We start from the raw sequence: 27042 nt of genomic DNA on the forward strand, positions 1-27042 counted from the left end.
CCAGTGACCACCAGTATTATACGTTCTCTGCCTGAAAAATGCTCCATATCTGTGTTCAGTGTGCTGCATATATCTGTGCTCACACTGCTTTATTGTGGGGACTGGGGACCAGCAGTATTATATAGTGATGAGCGGGTTCGGTTCATCGGAATCCGAACCCGCCCGAACTTCACCTTTTTTTTACACGGGTCCGAGCGACTCGGATCCTCCCGCCTTGCTCGGTTAACCCGAGCGCGCCCGAACGTCATCATCCCGCTGTCGGATTCTCGCGAGACTCAGATTCTATATAAGGGAGCCGCGCGTCACCGCCATTTTCACACGTGCATTGAGATTGATAGGGAGAGGACGTGGCTGGCGTCCTCTCCGTTATAGTAGAACACAGAGTGACTTAGTTAGTTATAATTGGGACGGGGAGCAGCTGTTAGGGAGTACAGTGCAGGGTTTTGATTAGTTTAATCCTTTGTTTCTCTGCCTGAAAAAAAGTATCCACCATATCTGTGCTCACTCAGTGTGCTGCACTGCTGCATGATATATCTGTGCTGAGTGCACTGCTCACACTGCCTAATTGTGGGGACTGGGGAGCAGTTATAGCAGGAGTACAGTGCACAGTTTTGCTGACAGTGACCACCAGTCCAGTATACGTTTGTCTGCCTGAAAAACACTGTGGTGTTTTTTCTTTCTTTCTTCATGCTAGTTTGTTTAGCAGTCTGCTGACAGTGTCCACCAGGTCCGTTATACAGTATATTATATATACTCATCAAGCAGTTACGGCGGCACTCAAGCAGACTTGTTCAATCTTTTATAAACATAGCAAGTTTATTTTCCAACGTCGTTTCGGGGATATACCCCGTCGTCAGGGACAGCACATCACAAACAGACTATAACAGTGTTACATATATATAGGCAAGACAATCCTATCTAAAATTGATTAATCATACTCACCTGTCCTACACCGCTGACCGCCCGCTCTCCGCTACTGACATAGTGGGAACTCGAAAATGACGTGTACAGCCGGCGCCGGTCAGGCGAGCTGACGTCTTGACGCAGGTTGCCATAGTAACGTGCTATAACAAAGAATACAGATAAATATTCACTGAAGAGTATGAGCAATCCTCAGGTTATAGTTAAACTAAACAAATTGTGAAAAAAACAACCAACACCAGACATAACTAAAGAATAAAAGACATGTCACTTGCGGAATTAAATGGATTAATTATGACAAAATTAGTGTGATATTTATCTATTATCAAAACATGCATTGCAATCCAAGGTTCTCGTTCAATCCACCTGGGGCTATTGTCTTTAATTTGAATATCCATTTAGTTTCCAATTGTAATAAAAGCTTTCCCCTGTTACCACCTCTATGTGACATCGGGACATGATCTATCAGCATCGCCCTAATACTAGTAGGGCTATGCCTGGCTGTCAGCCAATGCCGCGCTACTGGCTGATCGCTGACACCCTTCTCCAGGGCTTGTTTAATTGCACTTCTATGCCCGGCCATTCGGTCCCGAAATTGCCTCTGCGTTTTACCGATATATGCCAAACCACACGGGCATTTAAGCATATATACAACGTGTGTGGTTGTGCAAGTGAGGCGATGATAAATATTAAATTTCTTACCCGTAGAGGGATGATGAAATATAGGGCCCGTCATCAGTATGTTACACGCTGAACACCCAAGGCAGCGGTAACAGCCTAATTTGGGTCTCAGAAAATGCATCTGTTGGGTCTTAGTTAGTGGGAACACATCTAATTTGACTAATTGGTCAGCAAGATTTCGCCCTCTGGTGTAACTCGGGAGCAATCGACTTTTATTCAAAGCTGGTAATTCAGTATCTGTAGATACTATTGGCCAATATGTTTTAGCTTTTTTAGTGGTGTAATTAGTATTTACTGTGTACTTGTTAACCCAAGGGATGACCTTAGTGTCCTTGGTTAATTTGTTCAAAGGATTTGTCGATTTCCCCTTTAGGGCCTCGTCCCTAGAAATGCTGAGCACTTTCTGTTTCAATTTGTTAAGTTCTTTTCTTGGGTAGCCTCTTTCTATGAATTTCTCCACCATTAAATCCATAGTGGCTACTGTCTCTACCGGGTCTGAGGTAATTCTCCGCACTCTTAAAAATTGTGAGTACGGTAATCCCTTTCTTAATGGGAGCGGATGAAAGCTATCATGGGCCAACAGTGAATTCCTATCTGTTGGCTTAACAAACAATGAGGTTCTTAAGATGCCTTCCTGATGTGTAATTAACACATCCAAGAAGTGGATAGAACTTGTGCTGTGTTCAAAAGTGAATTTTACACAGCTGTCTGATCCATTATGTGATTCAAAAAAAGACTCTAAATTCTCTATTGAGCCCTCCCAGAACAGAAGCAAGTCATCTATGTATCTCTTATAGTAAAAGACTTGCTCTCTTACTGGTGCATTATCATAGATGATACGTTGTTCAATATTGTACATGAATGCATTTGCGTACGAAGGGGCCACAGGGGACCCCATCGCACACCCCTTTAATTGACGGTAATATTTACCATTAAATGTAAAGTAATTTCTAGTCAAAATCAACAACAACAATTGTACAAATAATTCTATTGGGGGACCTTTATATAATGCATTATCTGTTATTAATAACTTGACCGACTCAATACCTGCATCGTGCGGGATGCAGGTATAAAGGCTGGTTACATCAGCACTGCACATAACTAAGGACTCAGGTAAAGAGCCTAATTGCTGTAATTGTAGCAATAAAGCTGTCGTATCCTTTAAGTGTGAGGGTATTGCCTGTATACATGGGTTAAGGTAAGCATCTAGAAAAGCGGAAATTGGATGGAACAGAGATTCCCTGGCTGACACAATAGGACGCCCTGGTGGATGCTGAAGTGACTTGTGTATTTTTGGGACCGTATAGAATAATGGTACCCGGGGAAATTCGACCTTTAGAGCTGTAAGAATTTCTGGTGAAATATCACCGTTCATAACTGCCTGCTGTAGAATCTCATCCAATTCCCGCTTATATGCTACGGTGGGGTCCCTAGGAAGCAACTCATATGTATTCACATCCAACAATTGTTTGTTACATTCCAAAACATAATCACTTAAATCTTGAACCACTACGGATCCCCCCTTATCTGCCTTCCGTATAACAAGATCAGTCCTCTTAGCTAAATTATTGAGGGCTTCTATCTCCTCCCTGGACATGTTGGAGTGATAGTGTGGCTCTTGGGGCCCCAAGGGTGCTGATTGGTCCAATAAGCGGGTGAATGTTCGGATGGAAGAGTTATAGGATACTGGATCGAATTTCGACCTTGGGGCAAGTTTCTTAAGCTGTGTTGGAATGGACTCCCTCGCTATCAAACTTGACTCTCCTTGTCCGAAATGTTCTTTCAAACGTAATGTCCTATTAAGCCGTGCCACGTAAATTTTCCACTGTAAGGGATCGGGTTCACAGGTAGGTATAAATGTTAAGCCCTTTGAAAGAACTTTTGTCTCTATATCGGTGAGAGGGGCTGATGATAAATTGTAAACTATGTCCGTCCTCGCCTTGGAGGTCTTGTGCCCTTGTTGTCTTTCATTCTGCCCTGCCCTCCGCGTCCTCTTCCTGGGCTGGGGTTTACGTCCGCTCTGGTCCGTGCCCCTAAAGGGAAATGACCACTGGTGGAAGGTACTGCTGAATTATAATTATCAGAGTCACTGTTAGATGTACCTGAGGCTGTGTTTTCCCAATACCTTTTGCGTGTTCTAGGTCGTCTGTTGGGGTATGATCGCTCATTGAAGTTAGATGAGCTACCTAGCCATGGGTACACTCTCCTTTGTTGATAGTCCTGCTGGACTTTGAGTAGTTTTTCTTTTTTAAATTTAATTAAATCCTTCCTATATTGGTCCATCTGAGTGTTTAATTTGTCTGTCCAGTTGGTGGTAGTGTCTTTGGACAAGGTGTCTCGATGCTGCGCCTCAAACTCCTTAATTAACTCCTTGGTCGAATTCAGCTCCTTGGTGGACTCTTCTACTACCAACAATAGTAGGTATATATTATATATATAAGCACTAAGCAGCAGTACGGTAGGCCACGGCTGTACCTACCTCTGTGTCGTCAGTGCACTCGTTGTCCATAAGTATAAGTAATACTATACTATCCATCCATCTACATTGTATACCTGTGGTGTTTTTTTTTTTCTTTCTTCATACTAGTTTGTTTAGCAGTCTGCTGACAGTGTCCACCAGGTCCGTTATACAGTATATTATATATATAAGCACTAAGCAGCAGTCCGGTAGGCCACGGCTGTACCTACCTCTGTGTCGTCAGTGCACTCGTCGTCCATAAGTATAAGTAATACTAATACTATCCATCCATCTACATTGTATACCTGTGGTGTTTTTTTTTTCTTTCTTCATACTAGTTTGTTTGGCAGTCTGCTGACAGTGTCCACCAGGTCCGTTATACAGTATATTATATATATAAGCACTAAGCAGCAGTACGGTAGGCCACGGCTGTACCTACCTCTATGTCGTCAGTGCACTCGTCGTCCATAAGTATAAGTAATACTATACTATCCATCCATCTACGTTGTATACCTGTGGTGTTTTTTTTTTTCTTTCTTCATGCTAGTTTGTTTAGCTGTCTGCTGACAGTGTCCACCAGGTCCGTTATACAGTATATTATATATATAAGCACTAAGCAGCAGTACGGTAGGCCACGGCTGTACTTACCTCTGTGTCGTCAGTGCACTCGTCGTCCATAAGTATAAGTAATACTATACTGTGGTGTTTTTTTTTCTTTCTTCATATAGTTTGTTTAGCAGTCTGCTGACAGTGTCCACCAGGTCCGTTATACAGTATATTATATATATAAGCACTAAGCAGCAGTACGGTAGGCCATGGCTGTACCTACCTCTGTGTCGTCACTCGTCGTCCATAAGTATAAGTAATAATAGTATACTATCCATCCATCTACATTGTATACCTGTGGTGGCTTTTAGTTGTGCGCAAAATATGGAGAACAAAAATGTGGAGGTTAAAAAAATAGGGAAAGATCTAGATCCACTTCCACCTCGTGCTGAAGCTGCTGCCACTAGTCATGGCCGAGACGATGAAATGCCATCAACGTCATCTGCCAAGGCCGATGCCCAATGTCATAGTACAGAGCATGTAAAATCCAAAACACAAAAGATCAGTAAAAAAATGACCCAAAAATCAAAATTAAAAGCGTCTGAGGAGAAGCGTAAACTTGCCAATATGCCATTTACGACACGGAGTGGCAAGGAACGGCTGAGGCCCTGGCCTATGTTCATGGCTAGTGGTTCAGCTTCACATGAGGATGGAAGCACTCATCCTCTCGCTAGAAAAAAGAAAAGACTTGCGGCAAAAGCACAGCAAAGAACTGTGCGTTTTTCGAAATCCCAAATCCCAAAGGAGAGTCCAATTGTGTCGGTTGCGATGCCTGACCTTCCCAACACTGGACGGGAAGAGCTTGCGCCTTCCACCATTTGCACGCCCCCTGCAAGTGTTGAAAGGAGCACCCGCAGTCCAGTTCCTGATAGTGAAATTGAAGATGTCAGTGTTGAAGTACACCAGGATGAGGATATGGGTGTTGCTGGCGCTGGGGAGGAAATTGACAAGGAGGATTCTGATGGTGAGGTGGTTTGTTTAAGTCAGGCACCCGGGGAGACACCTGTTGTCCGTGGGAGGAATATGGCCATTGACATGCCTGGTCAAAATACCAAAAAAATCAGCTCTTCAGTGTGGAATTATTTCAACAGAAATGCAGACAACAGGTGTCAAGCCGTGTGTTGCCTTTGTCAAGCTGTAATAAGTAGGGGTAAGGACGTTAACCACCTCGGAACATCCTCCCTTATACGTCACCTGCAGCGCATTCATAATAAGTCAGTGACAAGTTCAAAAACTTTGGGCGACAGCGGAAGCAGTCCACTGACCAGTAAATCCCTTCCTCTTGTAACCAAGCTCGCGCAAACCACACCACCAACTCCCTCAGTGTCAATTTCCTCCTTACCCAGGAAAGCCAATAGTCCTGCAGGCGATGTCACTGACAAGTCTGACGAGTCCTCTCCTGCCTAGCATTCCTCCGATGCATCCTTGAGTGTAACGCCTACTGCTGCTGGCGCTGCTGTTGTTGCTGCTGGGAGTCGATCGTCATCCCAGAGGGGAAGTCGGAAGACCACTTGTACTACTTCCAGTAAGCAATTGACTGTCCAACAGTCCTTTGCGAGGAAGATGAAATATCACAGCAGTCATCCTGTTGCAAAGCGGATAACTGAGGCCTTGACAACTATGTTGGTGTTAGACGTGCGTCCGGTATCCGCCGTTAGTTCACAGGGAACAAGACAATTTCTTGAGGTAGTGTGCCCCCGTTACCAAATACCATCTAGGTTCCACTTCTCTAGGCAGGCGATACCGAGAATGTACACGGACCTCAGAAAAAGACTCACCAGTGTCCTAAAAAATGCAGTTGTACCCAATGTCCACTTAACCACGGACATGTGGACAAGTGGAGCAGGGCAGACTCAGGACTACATGACTGTGACAGCCCACTGGGTAGATGTATTGCCTCCCGCTGCAAGAACAGCAGCGGCGGCACCAGTAGCAGCATCTCGCAAATGCCAACTCGTTCCTAGGCAGGCTACGCTTTGTATCACCGCTTTCCAGAATACGCACACAGCTGAAAACCTCTTACGGCAACTGAGGAAGATCATCGCAGAATGGCTTACCCCAATTGGACTCTCCTGGGGATTTGTGGCATCGGACAACGCCAGCAATATTGTGCGTGCATTACATCTGGGCAAATTCCAGCACGTCCCATGTTTTGCACATACCTTGAATTTGGTGGTGCAGAATTATTTAAAAAACGACAGGGGCGTGCAAGAGATGCTGTCGGTGGCCAGACGAAATGCGGGCCACTTTCGGCGTACAGGCACCGCGTACAGAAGACTGGAGCACCACCAAAAAAACCTGAACCTGCCCTGCCATCATCTGAAGCAAGAGGTGGTAACGAGGTGGAATTCAACCCTCTATATGCTTCAGAGGATGGAGGAGCAGCAAAAGGCCATTCAAGCCTATACATCTGGCCACGATATAGGCAAAGGAGGTGGAATGCACCTGTCTCAAGCGCAGTGGAGAATGATTTCAACGTTGTGTAAGGTTCTGCTGCCCTTTGAACTTGCCACACGTGAAGTCAGTTCAGACACTGCCAGCCTGAGTCAGGTCATTCCCCTCATCAGGCTTTTGCAGAAGAAGCTGGAGGCATTGAAGGAGGAGCTAAAATAGAGCGATTCCGTTAGGCATGTGGGACTTGTGGATGGAGCCCTTCATTCGCTTAACCAGGATTCACGTGTGGTCAATCTGTTGAAATCAGAGCACTACATTTTGGCCACCGTGCTCGATCCTAGATTTAAAACCTACGTTGGATCTCTCTTTCCGGCAGACACAAGTCTGCAGGGGTTCAAAGAACTGCTGGTGAGAAAATTGTCAAGTCAAGCGGAACGCGACCTGTCAACATCTCCTCCTTCACATTCTCCCGCAACTGGGGGTGCGAGGAAAAGGCTACGAATTCCGAGCCCACCCGCTGGCGGTGATGCAGGGCAGTCTGGAGCGACTGCTGATGCTGACATCTGGTCCGGACTGAAGGACCTGCCAACGATTACTGACATGTCGTCTACTGTCACTGCATATGATTCTCTCACCATTGAAAGAATGGTGGAGGATTATATGAGTGACCGCATCTAAGTAGGCACGTCAGACAGTCCGTACGTATACTGGCAGGAAAAAGAGGCAATTTGGAGGCCCTTGCACAAACTGGCTTTATTCTACCTAAGTTGCCCTCCCTCCAGTGTGTACTCCGAAAGAGTGTTTAGTGCCGCCGCTCACCTTGTCAGCAATCGGCGTACGAGGCTACTTCCAGAAAATGTGGAGAAGATGATGTTCATTAAAATGAATTATAATCAATTCCTCCGTGGAGACATTCACCAGCAGCAATTGCCTCCAGAAAGTACACAGGGACCTGAGATGGTGGATTCCAGTGGGGACGAATTAATAATCTGTGAGGAGGGGGATGTACACAGTGAAAGGGGTGATGAATCGGACGATGATGATGAGGTGGACATCTTGCCTCTGTAGAGCCAGTTTGTGCAAGGAGAGATTGATTGCTTCTTTTTTGGTGGGGGCCCAAACTAACCAGTCATTTCAGTCACAGTCGTGTGGCAGACCCTGTCGCTGAAATGATGGGTTGGTTAAAGTGTGCATGTCCTGTTTATACAACATAAGGGTGGGTGGGAGGGCCCAAGGACAATTCCATCTTGCACCTCTTTTTTCTTTCATTTTTCTTTGCGTCATGTGCTGTTTGGGGAGTATTTTTTGGAAGGGCCATCCTGCGTGACACTGCAGTGCCACTCCTAGATGGGCCAGGTGTTTGTGTCGGCCACTAGGGTCGCTTAGCTTACTCACACAGCTACCTCATTGCGCCTCTTTTTTTTCTTCTTTGCGTCATGTGCTGTTTGGGGAGTATTTTTTGGAAGGGCCATCCTGTGTGACACTGCAGTGCCACTCCTAAATGGGCCAGGTGTTTGTGTCGGCCACTAGGGTAGCTTAGCTTACTCACACAGCTACCTCATTGCGCCTCTTTTTTTTCTTCTTTGCGTCATGTGCTGTTTGGGGAGTATTTTTTGGAAGGGCCATCCTGCCTGACACTGCAGTGCCACTCCTAGATGGGCCAGGTGTTTGTGTCGGCCACTAGGGTCGCTTAGCTTACTCACACAGCTACCTCATTGCGCCTCTTTTTTTTCTTCTTTGCGTCATGTGCTGTTTGGGGAGTATTTTTTGGAAGGGCCATCCTGCCTGACACTGCAGTGCCACTCCTAGATGGGCCAGGTGTTTGTGTCGGCCACTTGGGTCGCTTAGCTTAGCCATCCAGCGACCTCGGTGCAAATTTTAGGACTAAAAATAATATTGTGAGGTGTGAGGTGTTCAGAATAGACTGAAAATGAGTGGAAATTATGGTTATTGAGGTTAATAATACTATGGGATCAAAATGACCCCCAAATTCAATGATTTAAGCTTTTTTTTAGGGTTTTTTGAAAAAAACACCCGAATCCAAAACACACCCGAATGCGACAAAAAAAATTCGGTGAGGTTTTGCCAAAACGCGTTCGAACCCAAAACACGGCCGCGGAACCGAACCCAAAATCAAAACACAAAACCCGGTGCACATCACTATTATATAGGAGGAGTACAGTGCAGAGTTTTGCTGACCAGTGACCACCAGTATTATACGTTCTCTGCCTGAAAAACGCTCCATATCTGTGCTGCATTGTAGTAAAAAAGTAGGAGTACAGTGCATAATTTTGCTGACCACCAGTATATAATATATAGGAGTACGGTACAGAAGGCCACTGCTCTACCTACCTCTGTGTCGTCAAGTATACTATCCATCCATACCTGTGGTGCATTTCAGTTTTGCACAGTTTGCTGACCACCAGTATATAATATATAGCAGTACGGAACAGTAGGCCACTGCTCTACCTACCTCTGTGTCGTCAAGTATACTATCCATCCATACCTGTGGTGCATTTCAGTTTTGCACAGTTTGCTGACCACCAGTATATAATATATAGCAGTACGGTACAGTAGGCCACTGCTCTACCTCCTCTGTGTCGTCAAGTATACTATCCATCCATACCTGTGGTGCATTTCAGTTTGCACAGTTTGCTGACCACCAGTATATAATATATAGCAGTACGGAACAGTAGGCCACTGCTCTACCTACCTCTGTGTCGTCAAGTATACTATCCATCCATACCTGTGGTGCATTTCAGTTTTGCACAGTTTGCTGACCACCAGTATATAATATATAGCAGTACGGTACAGTAGGCCACTGCTCTACCTACCTCTGTGTCGTCAAGTATACTATCCATCCATACCTGTGGTGCATTTCAGTTGTGCGCAGTATATATAGTAGTAGGCCATTGCTATTGATACTGGCATATAATTCTACACATTAAAAAATGGAGAACAAAAATGTGGAAGGTAAAATAGGGAAAGATCAAGATCCACTTCCACCTCATGCTGAAGCTGCTGCCACTAGTCATGGCCGAGACGATGAAATGCCATCAACATCGTCTGCCAAGGCCGATGCCCAATGTCATAGTAGAGAGCATGTAAAATCCAAAACACAAAAGTTCAGTAAAATGACCCAAAAATCAAAATTAAAAGCGTCTGAGGAGAAGCGTAAACTTGCCAATATGCCATTTACGACACAGAGTGGCAAGGAACGGCTGAGGCCCTGGCCTATGTTCATGGCTAGTGGTTCAGCTTCACATGAGGATGGAAGCACTCATCCTCTCGCTAGAAAAATGAAAAGACTTAAGCTGGCAAAAGCACAGCAAAGAACTGTGCGTTCTTCTAAATCACAAATCCCCAAGGAGAGTCCAATTGTGTCGGGTGCGATGCCTGACCTTCCCAACACTGGACGGGAAGAGGCGGCGCCTTCCACCATTTGCACGCCCCCCTGCAAGTGCTGGAAGGAGCACCCGCAGTCCAGTTCCTGATAGTCAAATTGAAGATGTCACTGTTGAAGTACACCAGGATGAGGATATGGGTGTTGCTGGCGCTGAGGAGGAAATTGACAAGGAGGATTCTGATGGTGAGGTGGTTTGGTTAAGTAAGGCACCCGGGGAGACACCTGTTGTCCATGGGACGAATATGGCCATTGACATGCCTGGTCAAATTACAAAAAAAATCACCTCTTCGGTGTGGAATTATTTTAACACAAATGCGGACAACAGGTGTCAAGCCATGTGTTGCCTTTGTCAAGCTGTAATAAGTAGGGGTAAGGACGTTAACCACCTCGGAACATCCTCCCTTATACGTCACCTGCAGCGCATTCATCATAAGTCAGTGACAAGTTCAAAAACTTTGGATGACAGCGGAAGCAGTCCACTGACCACTAAATCCCTTCCTCTTGTAACCAAGCTCTTGCAAACCACACCACCAACTCCCTCAGTGTCAATTTCCTCCTTACACAGGAAAGCCAATAGTCCTGCAGGCCATGTCACTGTCAAGTCTGACGAGTCCTCTCCTGCCTGGGATTCCTCCGATGCATCCTTGAGTGTAACGCCTCCTGCTGCTGGCGCTGCTGTTGTTGCTGCTGCGAGTCGATCGTCATCCCAGAGGGGAAGTCGGAAGACCACTTGTACTACTTCCAGTAAGCAATTGACTATCCAACAGTCCTTTGCGAGGAAGATGAAATATCACAGCAGTCATCCTGCTGCAAAGCAGATAACTCAGGCCTTGGCAGCCTGGGCGGTAAGAAACGTGTTTCCGTTATCCACTGTTAATTCACAGGCAACTACAGACTTGATTGAGATACTGTGTCCCCGGTACCAAATACCATCTAGGTTCCATTTCTCTAGGCAGGCGATACCGAAAATGTACACAGACCTCAGAAAAAGAGTCACCAGTGTCCTAAAAAATGCAGTTGTACCCAAAGTCCACTTAACCACGGACATGTGGACAAGTGGAGCAGGGCAGACTCAGGACTATATGACTGTGACAGCCCACTGGGTAGATGTATTGCCTCCCGCAGCAAGAACAGCAGCGGCGGCACCAGTAGCAGCATCTCGCAAACGCCAACTCGTTCCTAGGCAGGCTACGCTTTGTATCACCGCTTTCCAGAAGAGGCACACAGCTGACAACCTCTTACGGAAACTGAGGAACATCATCGCAGAATGGCTTACCCCAAATGGACTCTCCTGGGGATTTGTGACATCGGACAACGCCAGCAATATTGTGCGTGCATTACATCTGGGCAAATTCCAGCACGTCCCATATTTTGCACATACATTGAATTTGGTGGTGCAGAATTATTTAAAAAACGACAGGGGCGTGCAAGAGATGCTGTCGGTGGCCCGAAGAATTGCGGGCCACTTTCGGCATTCAGCCATCGCGTGCCGAAGACTGGAGCACCAGCAAACAGTCCTGAACCTGCCCTGCCATCATCTGAAGCAAGAGGTGGTAACGAGGTGGAATTCAACCCTCTATATGCTTCAGAGGATGGAGGAGCAGCAAAAGGCCATTCAAGCCTATACATCTGCCTACGATATAGGCAAAGGAGGGGGAATGCACCTGACTCAAGCGCAGTGGAGAATGATTTCAACGTTGTGCAAGGTTCTGCAACCCTTTGAACTTGCCACACGTGAAATCAGTTCAGACACTGCCAGCCTGAGTCAGGTCATTCCCCTCATCAGGCTTTTGCAGAAGAAGCTGGAGACATTGAAGGAGGAGCTAAAACAGAGCAATTCCGCTAGGCATGTGGGACTTGTGGATGGAGCCCTTAATTCGCTTAACCAGGATTCACGGGTGGTCAATCTGTTGAAATCAGAGCACTACATTTTGGCCACCGTGCTCGATCCTAGATTTAAAACCTACGTTGGATCTCTCTTTCCGGCAGACACAAGTCTGCAGAGGTTCAAAGACCTGCTGGTGAGAAAATTGTCAAGTCAAGCGGAACGTGACCCGTCAACAGCTCCTCCTTCACATTCTCCCGCAACTGGGGGAGCGAGGAAAAGGCTAAGAATTCCGAGCCCACCCGCTGGCGGTGATGCAGGGCAGTCTGGAGCGAGTGCTGACATCTGGTCCGGACTGAAGGACCTGCCAACGATTACTGACATGTCGTCTACTGTCACTGCATATGATTCTCTCACCATTGAAAGAATGGTGGAGGATTATATGAGTGACCGCATCCAAGTAGGCACGTCAGACAGTCCGTACGCATACTGGCAGGAAAAAGAGGCAATTTGGAGGCCCTTGCAGAAACTGGCTTTATTTTACCTAAATTGCCCTCCCTCCAGTGTGTACTCCGAAAGAGTGTTTAGTGCAGCCGCTCACCTTGTCAGCAATCGGCGTACAAGGTTACTTCCAGAAAATGTGGAGAAGATGATGTTCATCAAAATGAATTATAATCAATTCCTCCGTGGAGACATTCACCAGCAATTGCCTCCAGAAAGTACACAGGGACCTAAGATGGTGGATTCCAGTGGGGACGAATTAATAATCTTTGAGGAGGGGGATGTACACAGTGAAAGGGGTGAGGAATCGGACGATGAGGAGGAGGTGGACATCTTGCCTCTGTAGAGCCAGTTTGTGCAAGGAGAGATTGATTGCTTCTTTTTTGGTGGGGGCCCAAACCAACCAGTCATTTCTGTCACAGTCGTGTGGCAGACCCTGTCGCTGAAATGATGGGTTTGTTAAAGTGTGCATGTCCTGTTTATACAACATAAGGGTGGGTGGGAGGGCCCAAGGCAATTCCATCTTGCACCTCTTTTTTCTTTCATTTTTCTTTGCATCATGTGTTGTTTGGGGACTATTTTTTTGAAGTGCCATCCTGCCTGACACTGCAGTGCCACTCCTAGATGGGCCAGGTGTTTGTGTCGGCCACTTGTGTCGCTTAGCTTAGCCATCCAGCGACCTTGGTGCACCTCTTTTTTTCTTTGCATCATGTGCTGTTTGGGGACTATTTTTTTGAAGTGCCATCCTGTCTGACACTGCAGTGCCACTCCTAGATGGGCCAGGTGTTTGTGTCAGCGACTTGGGTCGCTTAGCTTAGTCATCCAGCGACCTCGGTGCAAATTTTAGGACTACAAATAATATTGTGAGGTCTGAGGTGTTCAGAATAGACTGAAAATGAGTGGAAATTATGGTTATTGAGGTTAATAATACTATGGGATCAAAATGACCCCCAAATTCTATGATTTAAGCTGTTTTTGAGGGGTTTTTGTAAAAAAACACCCGAATCCAAAACACACCCGAATCCGACAAAAAATTTTCAGGGAGGTTGTGCCAAAACGCGTCCGAATCCAAAACACGGCCGCGGAACCGAATCCAAAACCAAAACACAAAACCCGAAAAATTGCCGGTGCACATCACTAATTTTTTTATGGACTTCCATGCATACACAATAGCTTTAAAAGCAATCAACTTTGTGAACATTAGAGTTGCGTGCAACTCAGAACCAGGCACTTTATACTGTATTTAGAGCTGGCTGCCATAGTTATTTTAGAGAAGACCAACGCGGAAATCCCGACACCTGAAATTTTACCGACAGACGACACACCGACACTGCTCATAATTCCCACTCAGTTGGTGGGTCCACACCACCAACCAAGTGGGAATAGAACCTATGGCGAGCTAAACTCGCCACCGGGCTCGAAGCGTGGCGAGCGCAGCAAGCTCGTGTGGGGACTCGCTGCTGGGATTCCGACAGAAGGGATTCCGGTGTTGGTATACTGATAGACGGCATCCCATCTGCCGTTATATCATACTGGCTCCTATGCCATTGTTCCTGGTCATGTTGGATGTGGTAAGTCTATACACAGAGCCGGCCATAGGCATAGGCAAACTAGACAATTGCCTAGGGCATTTGATATGCCTAGGGGCATCAGCAGCTTCTGCTGATTAAAATGATATGCAGTATGCCTATATTCTGTATGTAGCATTTCATATGCAGATACAGCCACAGTCTCACACAGTATATAGGCATGCTGCATATCAGTTTAATCAGCAGAAGCTGCTTGTGCATCCTAGCCACATAGCAATGCAAATAAGATGCATTTTCATTAAAAAAATGTGCCCGACGTTAGCATTGAGGCAAGATTTATGAGGACACATCTGTATCCAAGCAGAGGCAGAGGTCACAGTGTTAGTGGCAGTGGGAGTGCTGTGTGCATGTCAGTGCGTTGGTTGTGCAGTAGTGTTCGGAATATGTGTAAGAAGCATTATGTGTGTCATGTAAAAATGCATTAATAATGTGCAACATATGTGTAAGGGCACTACGTGTGTCATTATGTGTATAAGAGCATTAATAATGTGTGGCATATGTGTAACAGGGCACTACTGTTTGTGTGTCATTATGTGTATAGGGGCACTAATAATGTGCAGCAAATGTGTAGGGGGCACTATGTGTGTCATTATGTGTATAAGGGCATTAATAATGTGCGGCATATGTGTAACAGGGTACTACTGTATGTGTGTCATTATGTGTATAGGGGCACTAATAATGTGCAGCAAATGTTTTGGGGGCACTATGTGTGTCATTATGTGTATAAGGGCATTAATAATGTGCGGCATATGTGTAACAGGGTACTACTGTATGTGTCATTATGTGTATAGGGGTACTAATAGTGTGCAAATGTTTAGGGGGCACTAATAGTAGCAAATGTTTAGGGGGCACTATGTATGTCATGTGTATAAGGGCATTAATAATGTGCGGCATATGTGTAAGGGACATTATGTGTAAAAGGGCATTAATAAAGGTTGTCATAATGTGTCAGGCACATTATGTTTATAAGGACATTAATAATGTGTCTCATATGTGTTAGGGGCATTACTGTGTGGCATTATGTGTTTAAGGTGCTCTACTATGTGGTGTTGCGTATAGAAAGGGCACTACTGTGTCGTCTAATGTGAATAAAGAGCAATAGGGTGTGGTGTAATGTGAATAAGGAGCAATTCAGTGTGATGTAATGTGAGGGGCTCTACTGTGAGGAGTAACGTTTATAAGGTAAAGTGATACTACTGTGGGATGTAATATGAATTATAGACACTATCGCATGATCATATGTGAATAAAGTTGCAGTACTGTGTGGCGTAATTGGACTTGGGGCTACTATTGTGTGGCCATGCCCCTTGCCAGCAAAAACCCATCCCTTGTTGGGCTGTGCGCCAAATGTGCGAACTGTTCCTATTTAAAATATAGGCGGTACAAACACCAAAATAAGGACTGATATGGGCGGCGGGTGATGGTGCTGGGAAAGAAGTGCAAGGTCAGAGGCGGAACTAGTGGCGGTGCTAGGGGGCACCAGCCAAAATCTTGCCTAGGGCATCATATTGGTTAGGGCCGGCTCTGTCTATACACATGCATTCCCCGCACTGATGCAACCCTTCCTGTTCAAAACGTTATAACTAATGTGACAAAGAAGATGTGTAGTGGAAGTACACACTGTCTCAGGACGTGTCCACTACGGTTTATTTCATCAGGATGAGCACAGATCAGTAACCATCACACAGTAAATGTTCATGACCCTATAACTATGTAACAGAGATCCACTCCCTAGTTACCAGCCAACTTTCCTGGCATCGGTCACACAGGTAAATTGTCCATGTAGCCTTTATATACCTTAAACCCCTCCTCCCACTCCCACTCCCAGACTGACAGGCAAGTGGCACACCCACTCTGCCTTTTTAAGAGAGTTCCTCACAGGTGCTCTGTTTCATCAATGACATGCTTTCAGCTGCACCAAGCTGCAATAGAGAAATGCACTGCATGTAATGCATACATTTTCTATCCTCTAAATACATGACTTTCCTGGGTTTATTAGCTAAACATCACTGGTTCCTCTGTAGCACACTGCACCTGTTGCCACATTAATAACAACAACTACATATTTGATGGTGACTTCTACTTACACCAGCCTAACACCACGATGGGCGAAGCCATGGCACAGATGTATGTGTACATATACATACATTACATAGAACATCTTATGAGTGACATGAGGGTCTTCAAGCCTTTTTACCAATATTTAGATGATAAACTCTCCAAAGGCCCCCCTACATCAGCAATCACTATTTTTGGTTTCCTAGATTCTGTGAATTTCCCCCAGATTTATTGTTTCCCAAACTACTTAACTTTGCCCATACGTTACAGGTTTATTTCAGTGACCTGCAGACTTTTTCCTTCCAAAGATTTGATCTGCAAATCATGAAAGTGCCAATACATCACCTCAATCAACTGTAATTTTTCTAGTGACATGTAGAAAATCTAAATAATGTGCTACTAACCCCCACCTCCCTTCTATTTTTGAATTACATTACTCTATCACCACAATGAACCCTTCTATTAATAAAGTTAAAACATGAGAAAAAACAAATATGTGGGGTTCCCCCTCCCCTAAGCATAACCAGCTATGGGCTCTTTGAGCCGGCCCTGGTTAAAAAAATACAGGAAACAAAATGTGTAGGGGTTTCCCGTATTTAATGAACCAGCACCAGGCTCTTGGAGACAGCCTTGGTTCTAAAAATAAGGAGTCCCCTTTATTTTGAGATCCAGCATGGGGCTCAACTAGCAGGGGGGTAATTCCACAGCCAGGGGACACAGTTGGCGGGGTCACCCCGGCCAAAGCATTATCCCCGCAATTAGATAGCCCAGGCTGGGAATTCCTCGGAAAGTGTGGAACCCCGCAATAAAGGAGACCCCCTTTTGTGTTTATCCTAGGCCAGGGATGAAACAGGAAGCTATCCCCCGCACTCCTGGATGGTGGGTGCAAGGTTGATAACTGGCAAAGATAATAATGTCTATTACAGTGGGACAATGCGCCAGCATGCTGGCACTTGGAAGTCCACAAGTGCCAGTATACCCAGACATTAAGGGCTCACTTGCACCTATAATCCCCATGAAATAAATATATTAAAATAAAGACATTCTATGCCTAGGGGGGCAATGGCCGTTGAGCTCTTTTGCATGGCCACCACCTTCCAGTAAAACTTTCTGCATCTTCATGCGGTTAATTCAGACATGATCGCTGCTGTGCGATCAGGACTGAACTGCACATGCACCACAGTGCGCATGTGCATGCTAGAGATGCTATCGGCATCTTAGCCCAGCGATCGTCTCTGCCTGATTGACAGGCAGACTCGTTCGCTGGGCGGGAGGGAGCGGATCTATGGCGTTTGGCCGCCGTTTTGGGCGCGCAGTCCGGGCAACGCAGGCGTGCCCGGATCGTGCAGGGAAGGGGGTGGGGGGGTGAGCCACGGTGGCTGCATGACATCACACGCAGCTACTGCGACCCGGGATGTGACAAGTAGCTTCCTGCCAGTGCGCAGGAGCTGCGCAGGTGGGGAGCTACTTGTCAAACACAAAAGAATCGCCGCTCGGCAATGCTTTTGTACTTGTGCGGGTGGGGGGGGGGGGCTGACATGGGGGCGGCCTAGTGCTGGGCATCTTCCCGCATGTCAGAGTAAATGATCGTAGATGTGCTAAATTTAGCACATTTGCGATCAACTCCGAATTACCCCCTGTGTGAGCTCAATTACATCGGCTGCCTCCCACCCAGACCCCCAGAGTCTTCAGGAGCACTTGCCAGCTCCTTCTCTGCCATCTAACTCCCTGCCCCTTCCTCATGCTGCATAATATACAGTAGCCATGAGGGGGGGGGGGGTGACATGGTGATTTGCTCACTGTGGCCATCTTGACATTCAAAAATGGCTTCACAAGTGAGCCAATTACGACTCTCAGAGCCATTTTTAGATTGTCAGTTCCTCCAATCACGAGCGTTCCTCTCCTAATTGGTGCTAGGCCCCAAACTTTACCAAAAACTGAATCCCAGGACTGCCGTCTTCATCACCGACTCACCACTTATAGGTACCCACACCAATTGATGCCTGCTCTCACACCGTGCTCCACTATGGCCGCTGCCTCTATAAGATATCCTCACAGGAGCCCACTTGCACCCTCCCCCAACCCACTACAGCCATTGCCCACTACCCTCTATGATCGCGAAATGGTCTGCCTATCAACCAGTGCTTGCCATATATCAAAAAACGAATCCCAGATATATTGTCATTTTTTAACATGCTTGCTGTCGGGAGCCACCGGCGGCAAGCGCTGCTGGGATCTGTAGTTTATTTTCAGTTTCTTGACGTAGTTTGGTGTGGTGCCGGACACCGGCGCCAGCTCCCGCCTGCAGAGCGATCCTCCGCCCTCCATCCCAGGCAGCTCGGCATAGCAGATATTGCCAGACACTATTGCTATCTGCTGGGATGTTGTGTGATGGGGACTAGGGCTATGTGCTGTGTGGTGAGGCTATGTATGTGTTGGGGAGTGGGGGAGACTACTGCTACAGTATGTGCTAAGGGCGGACTACAGCTATGTGCTGGGAGGCGGATGGGGACTATGGCTATGTGCTTGGGGAGGTGAGGGGCTATGTTCAGGGAGGGGGGACTATGGCTATCTATGCTGGCAGGGAACTATTGTTATGTGATAGGAGGGGGGACTACTGTATGACTCTGTTGGGAAAGGTGGAGACTACGGCTATGTGCTGGGGGGACTACGGCAATTGCTTAGAAATGTGGGGAGGCTATGGCTATTTACTGGGAGGGGACTATGGATATGTGCTGGGAGGGGGAAGGGGACTATGACTGTGCTGGGAGGGAGGAAATAACTACATGCTGTGTTCTGGTGGGAGCTATGGCTATGTGCTGAGGGGGGACTACAGCTATGTACATTTGAATAGGAGAGGTAGGTAGTGCCAGTGCTGCATTTCAATCCCAATCCATTATGACTTTCATATGTACATTGCTGTCTAAGTATAAATGTGACACCCTAAAGTAGGTATCACTGAAGTCAACAATTTACAGGTAAGTATTAGGAAGTCTAACCTTCTGGTTTAATGTGTTACTTTATCTTTTCTGGTGTTCCTCACCTGGACCTAGTGTCTGTAGCTTCTAACAGGCATAAGTTTCACCAGCAACTTACAATATAGTTCAGGATATATTGCACACAGGCATTGATTACACAATTTCTCTATATGAATTTTTATTCTACTGAAACACTGCTATAAGTTTTTCTCAGCTGTAGAAATTTGAGATTATCTCATATAATGGCAATTTAGATTAACCTCAATGTCTATGCTAGTCACATACCATTTTCATGCAAAGAACAATAAAGCACAAGAAACAATATCCACATTTGACAATCCTTACACACTAATATACAGTTTTAAGCAATCACCTGAAAATACTCTTATAATTGGGGCCCTGTAAAAACCTTTAGTTTTGTAGCTAGCTACATTGAGTATAGTGCACCTTTCTAGGAAAGTTATATCCTGAGAATAGTTAATACAAGTCTTGGATGAAGGTAGCAATGGATGGATTACAACAAATGAAGTGTAGCAGGTTCTGTCCAACCAGGCAGTTTTGTAACTTCTAATATGATGCAGCACACTATTTTTAGGCAACTGTGAGTCTATTTTGCTAGTCTGGATGTAATATTAATTGATTGTACTGTAGGTGCTATTTTCTTAAAGGAGGCTCTCTGCGATATCCACATGGCTGTGTCAGGCAATAAGTAGGTTTACAACTGTGCCACTTAATCCTGACTCATCCTTAAATGCAATATAGGCAGCTAAGGTGTCTCTGTCCCTGTTATGAGCAGTCTCTCTATATCTGGAAGGGCTTGCAATGAATAGGTGGTGAAACAGGGTTACTGACCTGTACTCCAAAAAGGTTACTGTACTCAATTGTTACATTTACACTGTCTGACTGGGAGCAGTACATCAGCTGCAAGCCCCTGTGATATTGAGTCCTGAATCCTTTAAGCTGTCTGTGCAACTAAGACAGTATTGTTCCTTACTGCGCTACAAAGTTCTGGCTGTGTGCTGAGAAAACTGCGGCACATGACTGTCTGCTTCTGCACAGAGGTGCTTACTGCTATTTGATGGCTCTTATCAGTCTCATAAAGGGTGTTATTAGTATAGAAACTGGCTAATTTACTGTATAAAACTGTGATCTCTTGTATACCAGGGAGTCTGTGATAGGGAGTGTGAGAATGCATAGGGGTATATGCAATAGCGGGCGAATCGGCAAAAAAGGCGAATTCCGGGCCGTTTTCGCCTCCAAAAATCAATTCGCCTATGCAGTGCAGTCATTTTTCGCAAAAAAACGGCCCGTCAAAATTCGCCTTTTTTCAATTCGCGTTTTTCCGAATTCGCCTTTTCTGCAATGGTACAGATGCTGCAATTCGCCTCCAGCATATTCAATGCAAGTTTGGAAATTCGCCTGCAGTGCTTTTAGACAGCAAATTCGCGATTTTCCTTCCGCCACACTTTGGAGGGTGAAAACCAATAAAAAAAATTTAAACATGTTTTTTTTTGTGTTTTTTTTTTTGGGAATAGTAGATCTATTTATATTAGAAGGGATTAGGTTTTTTTTTTTTTTTTGGGGGAGGCACAAATATTATTTATATATTTTTTAAAATAATATTTTTTTTTTTTATTGCTGGAACGTAAAATCAGAAAAAAAAAATGGCGTGGGGTCCCCCCTCCAAAGCATAACCAGCCTCGGGCTCATTGAGCTGGTCCTGGTTCTAAAAATGCAGGGGAAAAATCGGGCAGGGATCCCCCGTATTTTTAAAACCAGCACCGGGCTCTGCGCCTGATGCTGGTGCCAAAAATACGGGGGACAAAACGAGTAGGGGTCCCCCGTATTTTTAACACCAGCATCGGGCTCCACTAGCTGGACAGATAATGCCACAGCCGGGGGTCACTTTTATACAGTGCCCTGCGGCCGTGGCATCAAATATCCAACTAGTCACCCCTGGCCGGGGTACCCTGGGGGAGTGGGGACCCCTTCAATCAAGGGGTCCCCCCCCCCCAGCCACCCAAGGGCCAGGGGTGAAGCCCGAGGCTGTCCCCCCCCATCCAATGGGCTGCGGATGGGAGGGCTGATAGCCTTTGTTGTAAAAAAAAGATATTGTTTTTTCCATTAGTACTACAAGTCCCAGCAAGCCTCCCCCGCAAGCTGGTACTTGGAGAACCACAAGTACCAGCATGCGGGAGAAAAACGGGCCCGCTGGTACCTGTAGTACTACTGAAAAAAAAATACCCAAATAAAAACAGGACACAGACACCGTCGACAGTAAAACTTTATTACACACTGCCGACACACACATACTTACCTATGTTCACACGCCGACATCGGTCCTCTTCTCCATGTAGAATCCCAAGGTACCTGAAAATAAAAGATCAATATACTCACCTCAACAGGCTCCAGAGATAAATCCACGTACTTGGCAAAAAAAGAAAGCGCATTTACCCGCTCCATAACGGACTGAAAGGTGTCCCATGTTGACACATGGGTCACCTTTCCACGATTAAGATCTGACAGTGACAGTTGTCACTGACAGGTCTCTAAGCCAATCAGGAAGCGCAAATTCGTTGCGCTCACCTGATTGGCTGATCGCTGTGACAGCGCCTTGCAAAGCCGCTCCATTATATTCAATGGTGGGAACTTAGCGGCTAGCGGTGAGGTCACCCGCCGGTCAGCGGTGACCGGCGGGTGACCCCACCGCTAGCCGCTAAGTTCCCACCATTGAAAGTAATGGAGCGGCTTTGCAAGGCGCTGTCAGAATACAGACGGCGTCCAGCCAATCAGCTGAGCGCCACGGAAGTAGCGCTTCCTGATTGGCTGAAGGGACGTCAGTGACAGGAGTCACGTGATGTCCCGGCATTCGGGAGAAAGTAGTGTAATGTGAAAACATTACACTCCTTTCTAGTACGTATGGCTCGCTGATCGTTTTTTATTTTGCCAAGTACGTGGATTTACCACTGGACCTGGACCTCTGGACGGACGCTGGAAGGTGAGTATAATTTTTTGACAGGTACCCTCGGATCGTCGGAGATCGTTGCAGTCGGCGTGTCAACATAGGTAAGTATGTGTGTGTCGACGTATGAAATAAAGTTTTACTATCAAGGTGTGTGTGTCCTGTTTTTATTTGGGTATTTTTTTTTCAGTAGTACTACAGGTACCAGCGGGCCCGTTTTTCTCCCGCATGCTGGTACTTGTGGTTCTCCAAGTACCAGCTTGCGGGGGAGGCTTGCTGGGACTTGTAGTACTAATGGAAAAAACAATATCTTTTTTTTACAACAAAGGCTATCAGCCCTCCCATCCGCAGCCCATTGGATGGGGGGGGACAGCCTCGGGCTTCACCCCTGGCCCTTGGGTGGCTGGGGGGGGGGGACCCCTTGATTGAAGGGGTCCCCACTCCCCCAGGGTACCCCGGCCAGGGGTGACTAGTTGGATATTTAATGCCACGGCCGCAGGGCACGGCATAAAAGTGACCCCCGGCTGTGGCATTATCTGTCCAGCTAGTGGAGCCCGATGCTGGTGTTAAAAATACGGGGGACCCCTACTCGTTTTGTCCCCCGTATTTTTGGCACCAGCATCAGGCGCAGAGCCCGGTGCTGGTTTTAAAAATACGGGGGATCCCTGCCCGATTTTTCCCCTGCATTTTTAGAACCAGGACCAGCTCGATGAGCCCGAGGCTGGTTATGCTTTGGAGGGGGGACCTCACGCCATTTTTTTCCCTGATTTTACCGATCCAGCCATTGGGCAGGAAGGCGAATTCACTACGCCCACTGCTCGCCGATTGGCCTGGATCCGCCTGCGGGAGGGGCGAATCGTTTTTTCATTGAATATAGTGAAACCAGCGTCCCGGCGACAGGGCTGCGGCTGGCGATAGCGGGCGAATCACACAGAGGCGGATCTAATGCCGCGATTCGCCCGCTATTGCATATACCCCATAGTCTGCAATGGGGCTCCTGGATCTCACTAGAAGTGGCTATTTTGCCTCAGGGCTGACGTAGTCTGCTCACCACTCCATATACACTCTCTTTGTCAGCTGCTGGACTCTGATTTATTGAAGATCAGGTAAGGAGTCTCCTTTGGTCACCATGTACACCACCAAATCAGCTCAGCACCTTCTGTTCCTAGGTCCTGTTTCACTCTGCCCATCCTCCTAAGATGGCCGCCGCCCAACTGCCAACAGACTCGGCACACGGCTCTTAACTGTCCAAGCACATGACAGCTATAGCATAGAAAATGTTCTTAACCCTTTCCTTGCTGAAGTTTCAAAGTATTTAGCCAGGCTGTATTTTGTAGAGGGGGAAAAAGGGCGCAGAAATAAGTTAAATGTCCGTGGCAACTCTGATGGGGTGTCACATATCAGCCCGCTAGGATTATGCGTGTCCCCACGCATATCAGCAAACAACCTTGCAGCTGTGAAATTCAAATACAGTCTTTACATTACACTATATTTAACATAAATAACATTAGAAGACGTTCTGTTTTAACTTTCAAGACTTCACTTTAAGTTTTAGAAATGTAGCATAAACGTTAACACAGTCAGTTTGCCATATAGCAACAGTAACATTAAACACTTCTAACACTTACTTTTTCCAAAACTATTGTATAAACTGATATGTTTGTTATATAATCACTTTTACATTTTCTTTTGCCAGTATCTAATGGGAAGAAATCCCTTTGGGCCTCTTTCCTGATCTTCTTGATGACTGTTGCAAAATTGAGACAAACTCTTCACCTCTTATTGTGGTGTATTCACAGTCTTCGCAATGCCACTCTGGGAAAAGCCATGTTACAGCCTCTTTTGTTTTATTAGAGGGTTTTGCAGGAATATGAGGTTCAGACATTGACCTAACGGAATTTGGTGCAATGGGTTTAGAGGAAACTTCCAAGGCTTCTGCTGCAGCCATGTAGATCACTTTCTCTGTGACTTCTCCCCGGTCGGCTACACCTGAATCTGCCTGATCAAGGCAGGCCGCACTGGAACTGATGTCCTTGACTCTGGCCTCACCTAAACATGCTGGATCTGGAGGCAGCTGTGGTCGGATTATGTCTTGCAAGCTTTGCTGCACAGTGTCAACTCTCTCCTCCGCCATTTGCTCATACAGTGGGTAGCAACATGTCCCATCAGGCTGTGGTTGATATGCACTTTCTGCCACATTTTCCCCTTCTTTGCTCTCCTCTCCACCTTCACTGTATTGGCAGCTTTGCTGATAATCACATGGAGCACCTCTGTGACAATAATGCTTGCGATTTGATGCATATCTACTGCCTTGCACTGGAGCACCACCAGGACCAGTTACATTAGCTGCCTGCGGACCTTTTTCTCCATTTACAACATCAAACTCAACCGTTTCTCCTCTCTCCAGACTTCGGAAATAATTCCGGGGGTTGTTCTTCTTTATGTCCGTATAATGTACAAACACATCTTTCTTGGTGTTAGGACAATTTATAAAGCCATAGCCAAACCACACGTTAAACCAAATGACTTTCCCCTTAACTTTTCTTGCACTGACTACAGGCTCTGTAGCTGGTGTTGTGACCACTTCAGTTTGATTCTGGTCTACAGCATGAAGGTACACATCTCTGGGCTGTCTTTCATCGATGCTCCAGTTTGTCTCTCCTCTGCACTTTTCATGTTGCTGCATGAAATTCCACAATTGCTATGTCATTTCATTTATCCCATGGGTCAGCTCAGCGACTTGCACTCCTATAGTACTTAATAGATCAGTCCTTGGCACCTGATCACCCTGTGCAACAACTTCTTTAGGTGAGTGCAGATCCAATTTCAGATTTGTGATCTCTGGAGGGTATTTTTCTTCTTGGATTCCCAACATCTCAGGGCAGGACATTTCTTGCATCTGTAACGTCCCTACCACTTTAATGGCAGCTTCTTTGAAGACCAAAAATGAGCTATTTGATAACTGTAGCTGAAGGAGGCGTAAATGCGACTTCACTATCTCACCATGGGATCCCTCTATAAATTGATTAATCAATATTTCATCTGTTGGCCGAATTTCTGTTGGATCTATGACCTGTAATGCTCGAAGTGCCTCCTGAAGATTGAGTGCAAAGTCACGCAGTGTTTCTCTTGGCCGCTGCTTTCTCGTGTAAAAAGCCACCTTAAGTTCAGATAACGGTCTTGTTTCAAATGTGGCAGCTAGTCGGTTCAAGATGAGGCCTACGGTTTCTCTTTTTTCCTCTGGCCATGAAGTCACCTCTCTTAGGGCTGTGCCTCTTAGCTGCCCTATAAGAATCTCCACTTGCTGTTGTTTGCTCAATTGGTATAAACGGAACAATGACTTCATTTTGTTCCTAAATTCAGTCCATGTGTTCCCTTCAGAACCTCGAACATCTCCTCTATATGTTGGAATCCATGTAGCCCCAAAGTAATACGGCAATACGATTGGATTTATGCTGGCCATGGTTGGGTGAGTATTTGACAAATCCCCCGCTGCTTGATCATCAGAAGACATGTTCGTATCCTGTTTGTACGACGCCAAATGTGACACCCTAAAGTAGGTATCACTGAAGTCAACAATTTACAGGTAAGTATTAGGAAGTCTAACCTTCTGGTTTAATGTGTTACTTTATCTTTTCTGGTGTTCCTCACCTGGACCTAGTGTCTGTAGCTTCTAACAGGCATAAGTTTCACCAGCCACTTACAATATAGTTCAGGATATATTGCACACAGGCATTGATTACACAATTTCTCTATATGAATTTTTATTCTACTGAAACACTGCTATAACTTTTTCTCAGCTGTAGAAATTTGAGATTATCTCATATAATGGCAATTTAGATTAACCTCAATGTCTATGCTAGTCACATACCATTTTCATGCAAAGAACAATAAAGCACAAGAAACAATATCCACATTTGACAATCCTTACACACTAATATACAGTTTTAAGCAATCACCTGAAAATACTCTTATAATTGGGGCCCTGTAAAAACCTTTAGTTTTGTAGCTAGCTACATTGAGTATAGTGCACCTTTCTAGGAAAGTTATATCCTGAGAATAGTTAATACAAGTCTTGGATGAAGGTAGCAATGGATGGATTACAACAAATGAAGTGTAGCAGGTTCTGTCCAACCAGGCAGTTTTGCAACTTCTAATATGATGCAGCACACTATTTTTAGGCAACTGTGAGTCTATTTTGCTAGTCTGGATGTAATATTAATTGATTGTACTCAGGGCCGGTTCAAGGGCGCAGAGCGCCCCGGGCAGGAAATGGGGCGTGGCCTAATACAGGGGGCGTGGTCAATTACGCCCCCTGTACATTAAAAGCGCCGCTTGAATGCTGAGTGGTGCGCGATGACGTCATCGCGCACCGCACAGCAAAAGGTCCTCTCCACGAAGGGAAACTAGACGCTATGAGTCTAGTTCCCTTCGTAGAGAGGACCTTTGCTGTGCGGTGCGCGATGACGTCATCGCGCACCGCTCAGCAAAGTTACTCTCCAGGAAGGGAAACTAGACGCATAGCGTCTAGTTCCCTTCAGGAGGCGGACGGGGACGGGGATCGGGACGGGGACGGCAGCGGAGGCGGACAGGGACACAGCGGGCAGCAGTGGCGGATCTTGCCACGGTGCGGCGCCCTCCGGATGGCGCCAGCGCCCTCCGG

The 27042-nt window shown here is 46.1% G+C and overlaps 1 protein-coding gene across 1 annotated transcript; it reads right to left on the reverse strand.

Moving 5' to 3' along the window:
- Positions 1-834: 834 nt before the first annotated feature.
- On the reverse strand, positions 835-26694 carry LOC134935585 (Y-box-binding protein 1-like). The gene is made up of 2 exons (XM_063930548.1): positions 23431-26694; positions 835-1064 (listed from the first exon to the last, which is right to left on the reverse strand). The coding sequence occupies exon 1, from the start codon at positions 25063-25065 to the stop codon at positions 24079-24081; it is 987 nt and encodes a 328-aa protein (XP_063786618.1). The 5' UTR covers positions 25066-26694; the 3' UTR covers positions 835-1064; positions 23431-24078.
- Between the last annotated feature and the right edge of the window lie 348 nt (positions 26695-27042).

The sequence above is a fragment of the Pseudophryne corroboree genome, chromosome 6 (genome assembly GCF_028390025.1).
Source record: "Pseudophryne corroboree isolate aPseCor3 chromosome 6, aPseCor3.hap2, whole genome shotgun sequence".
NCBI classification, from domain to species: Eukaryota; Metazoa; Chordata; class Amphibia; order Anura; family Myobatrachidae; genus Pseudophryne; species Pseudophryne corroboree.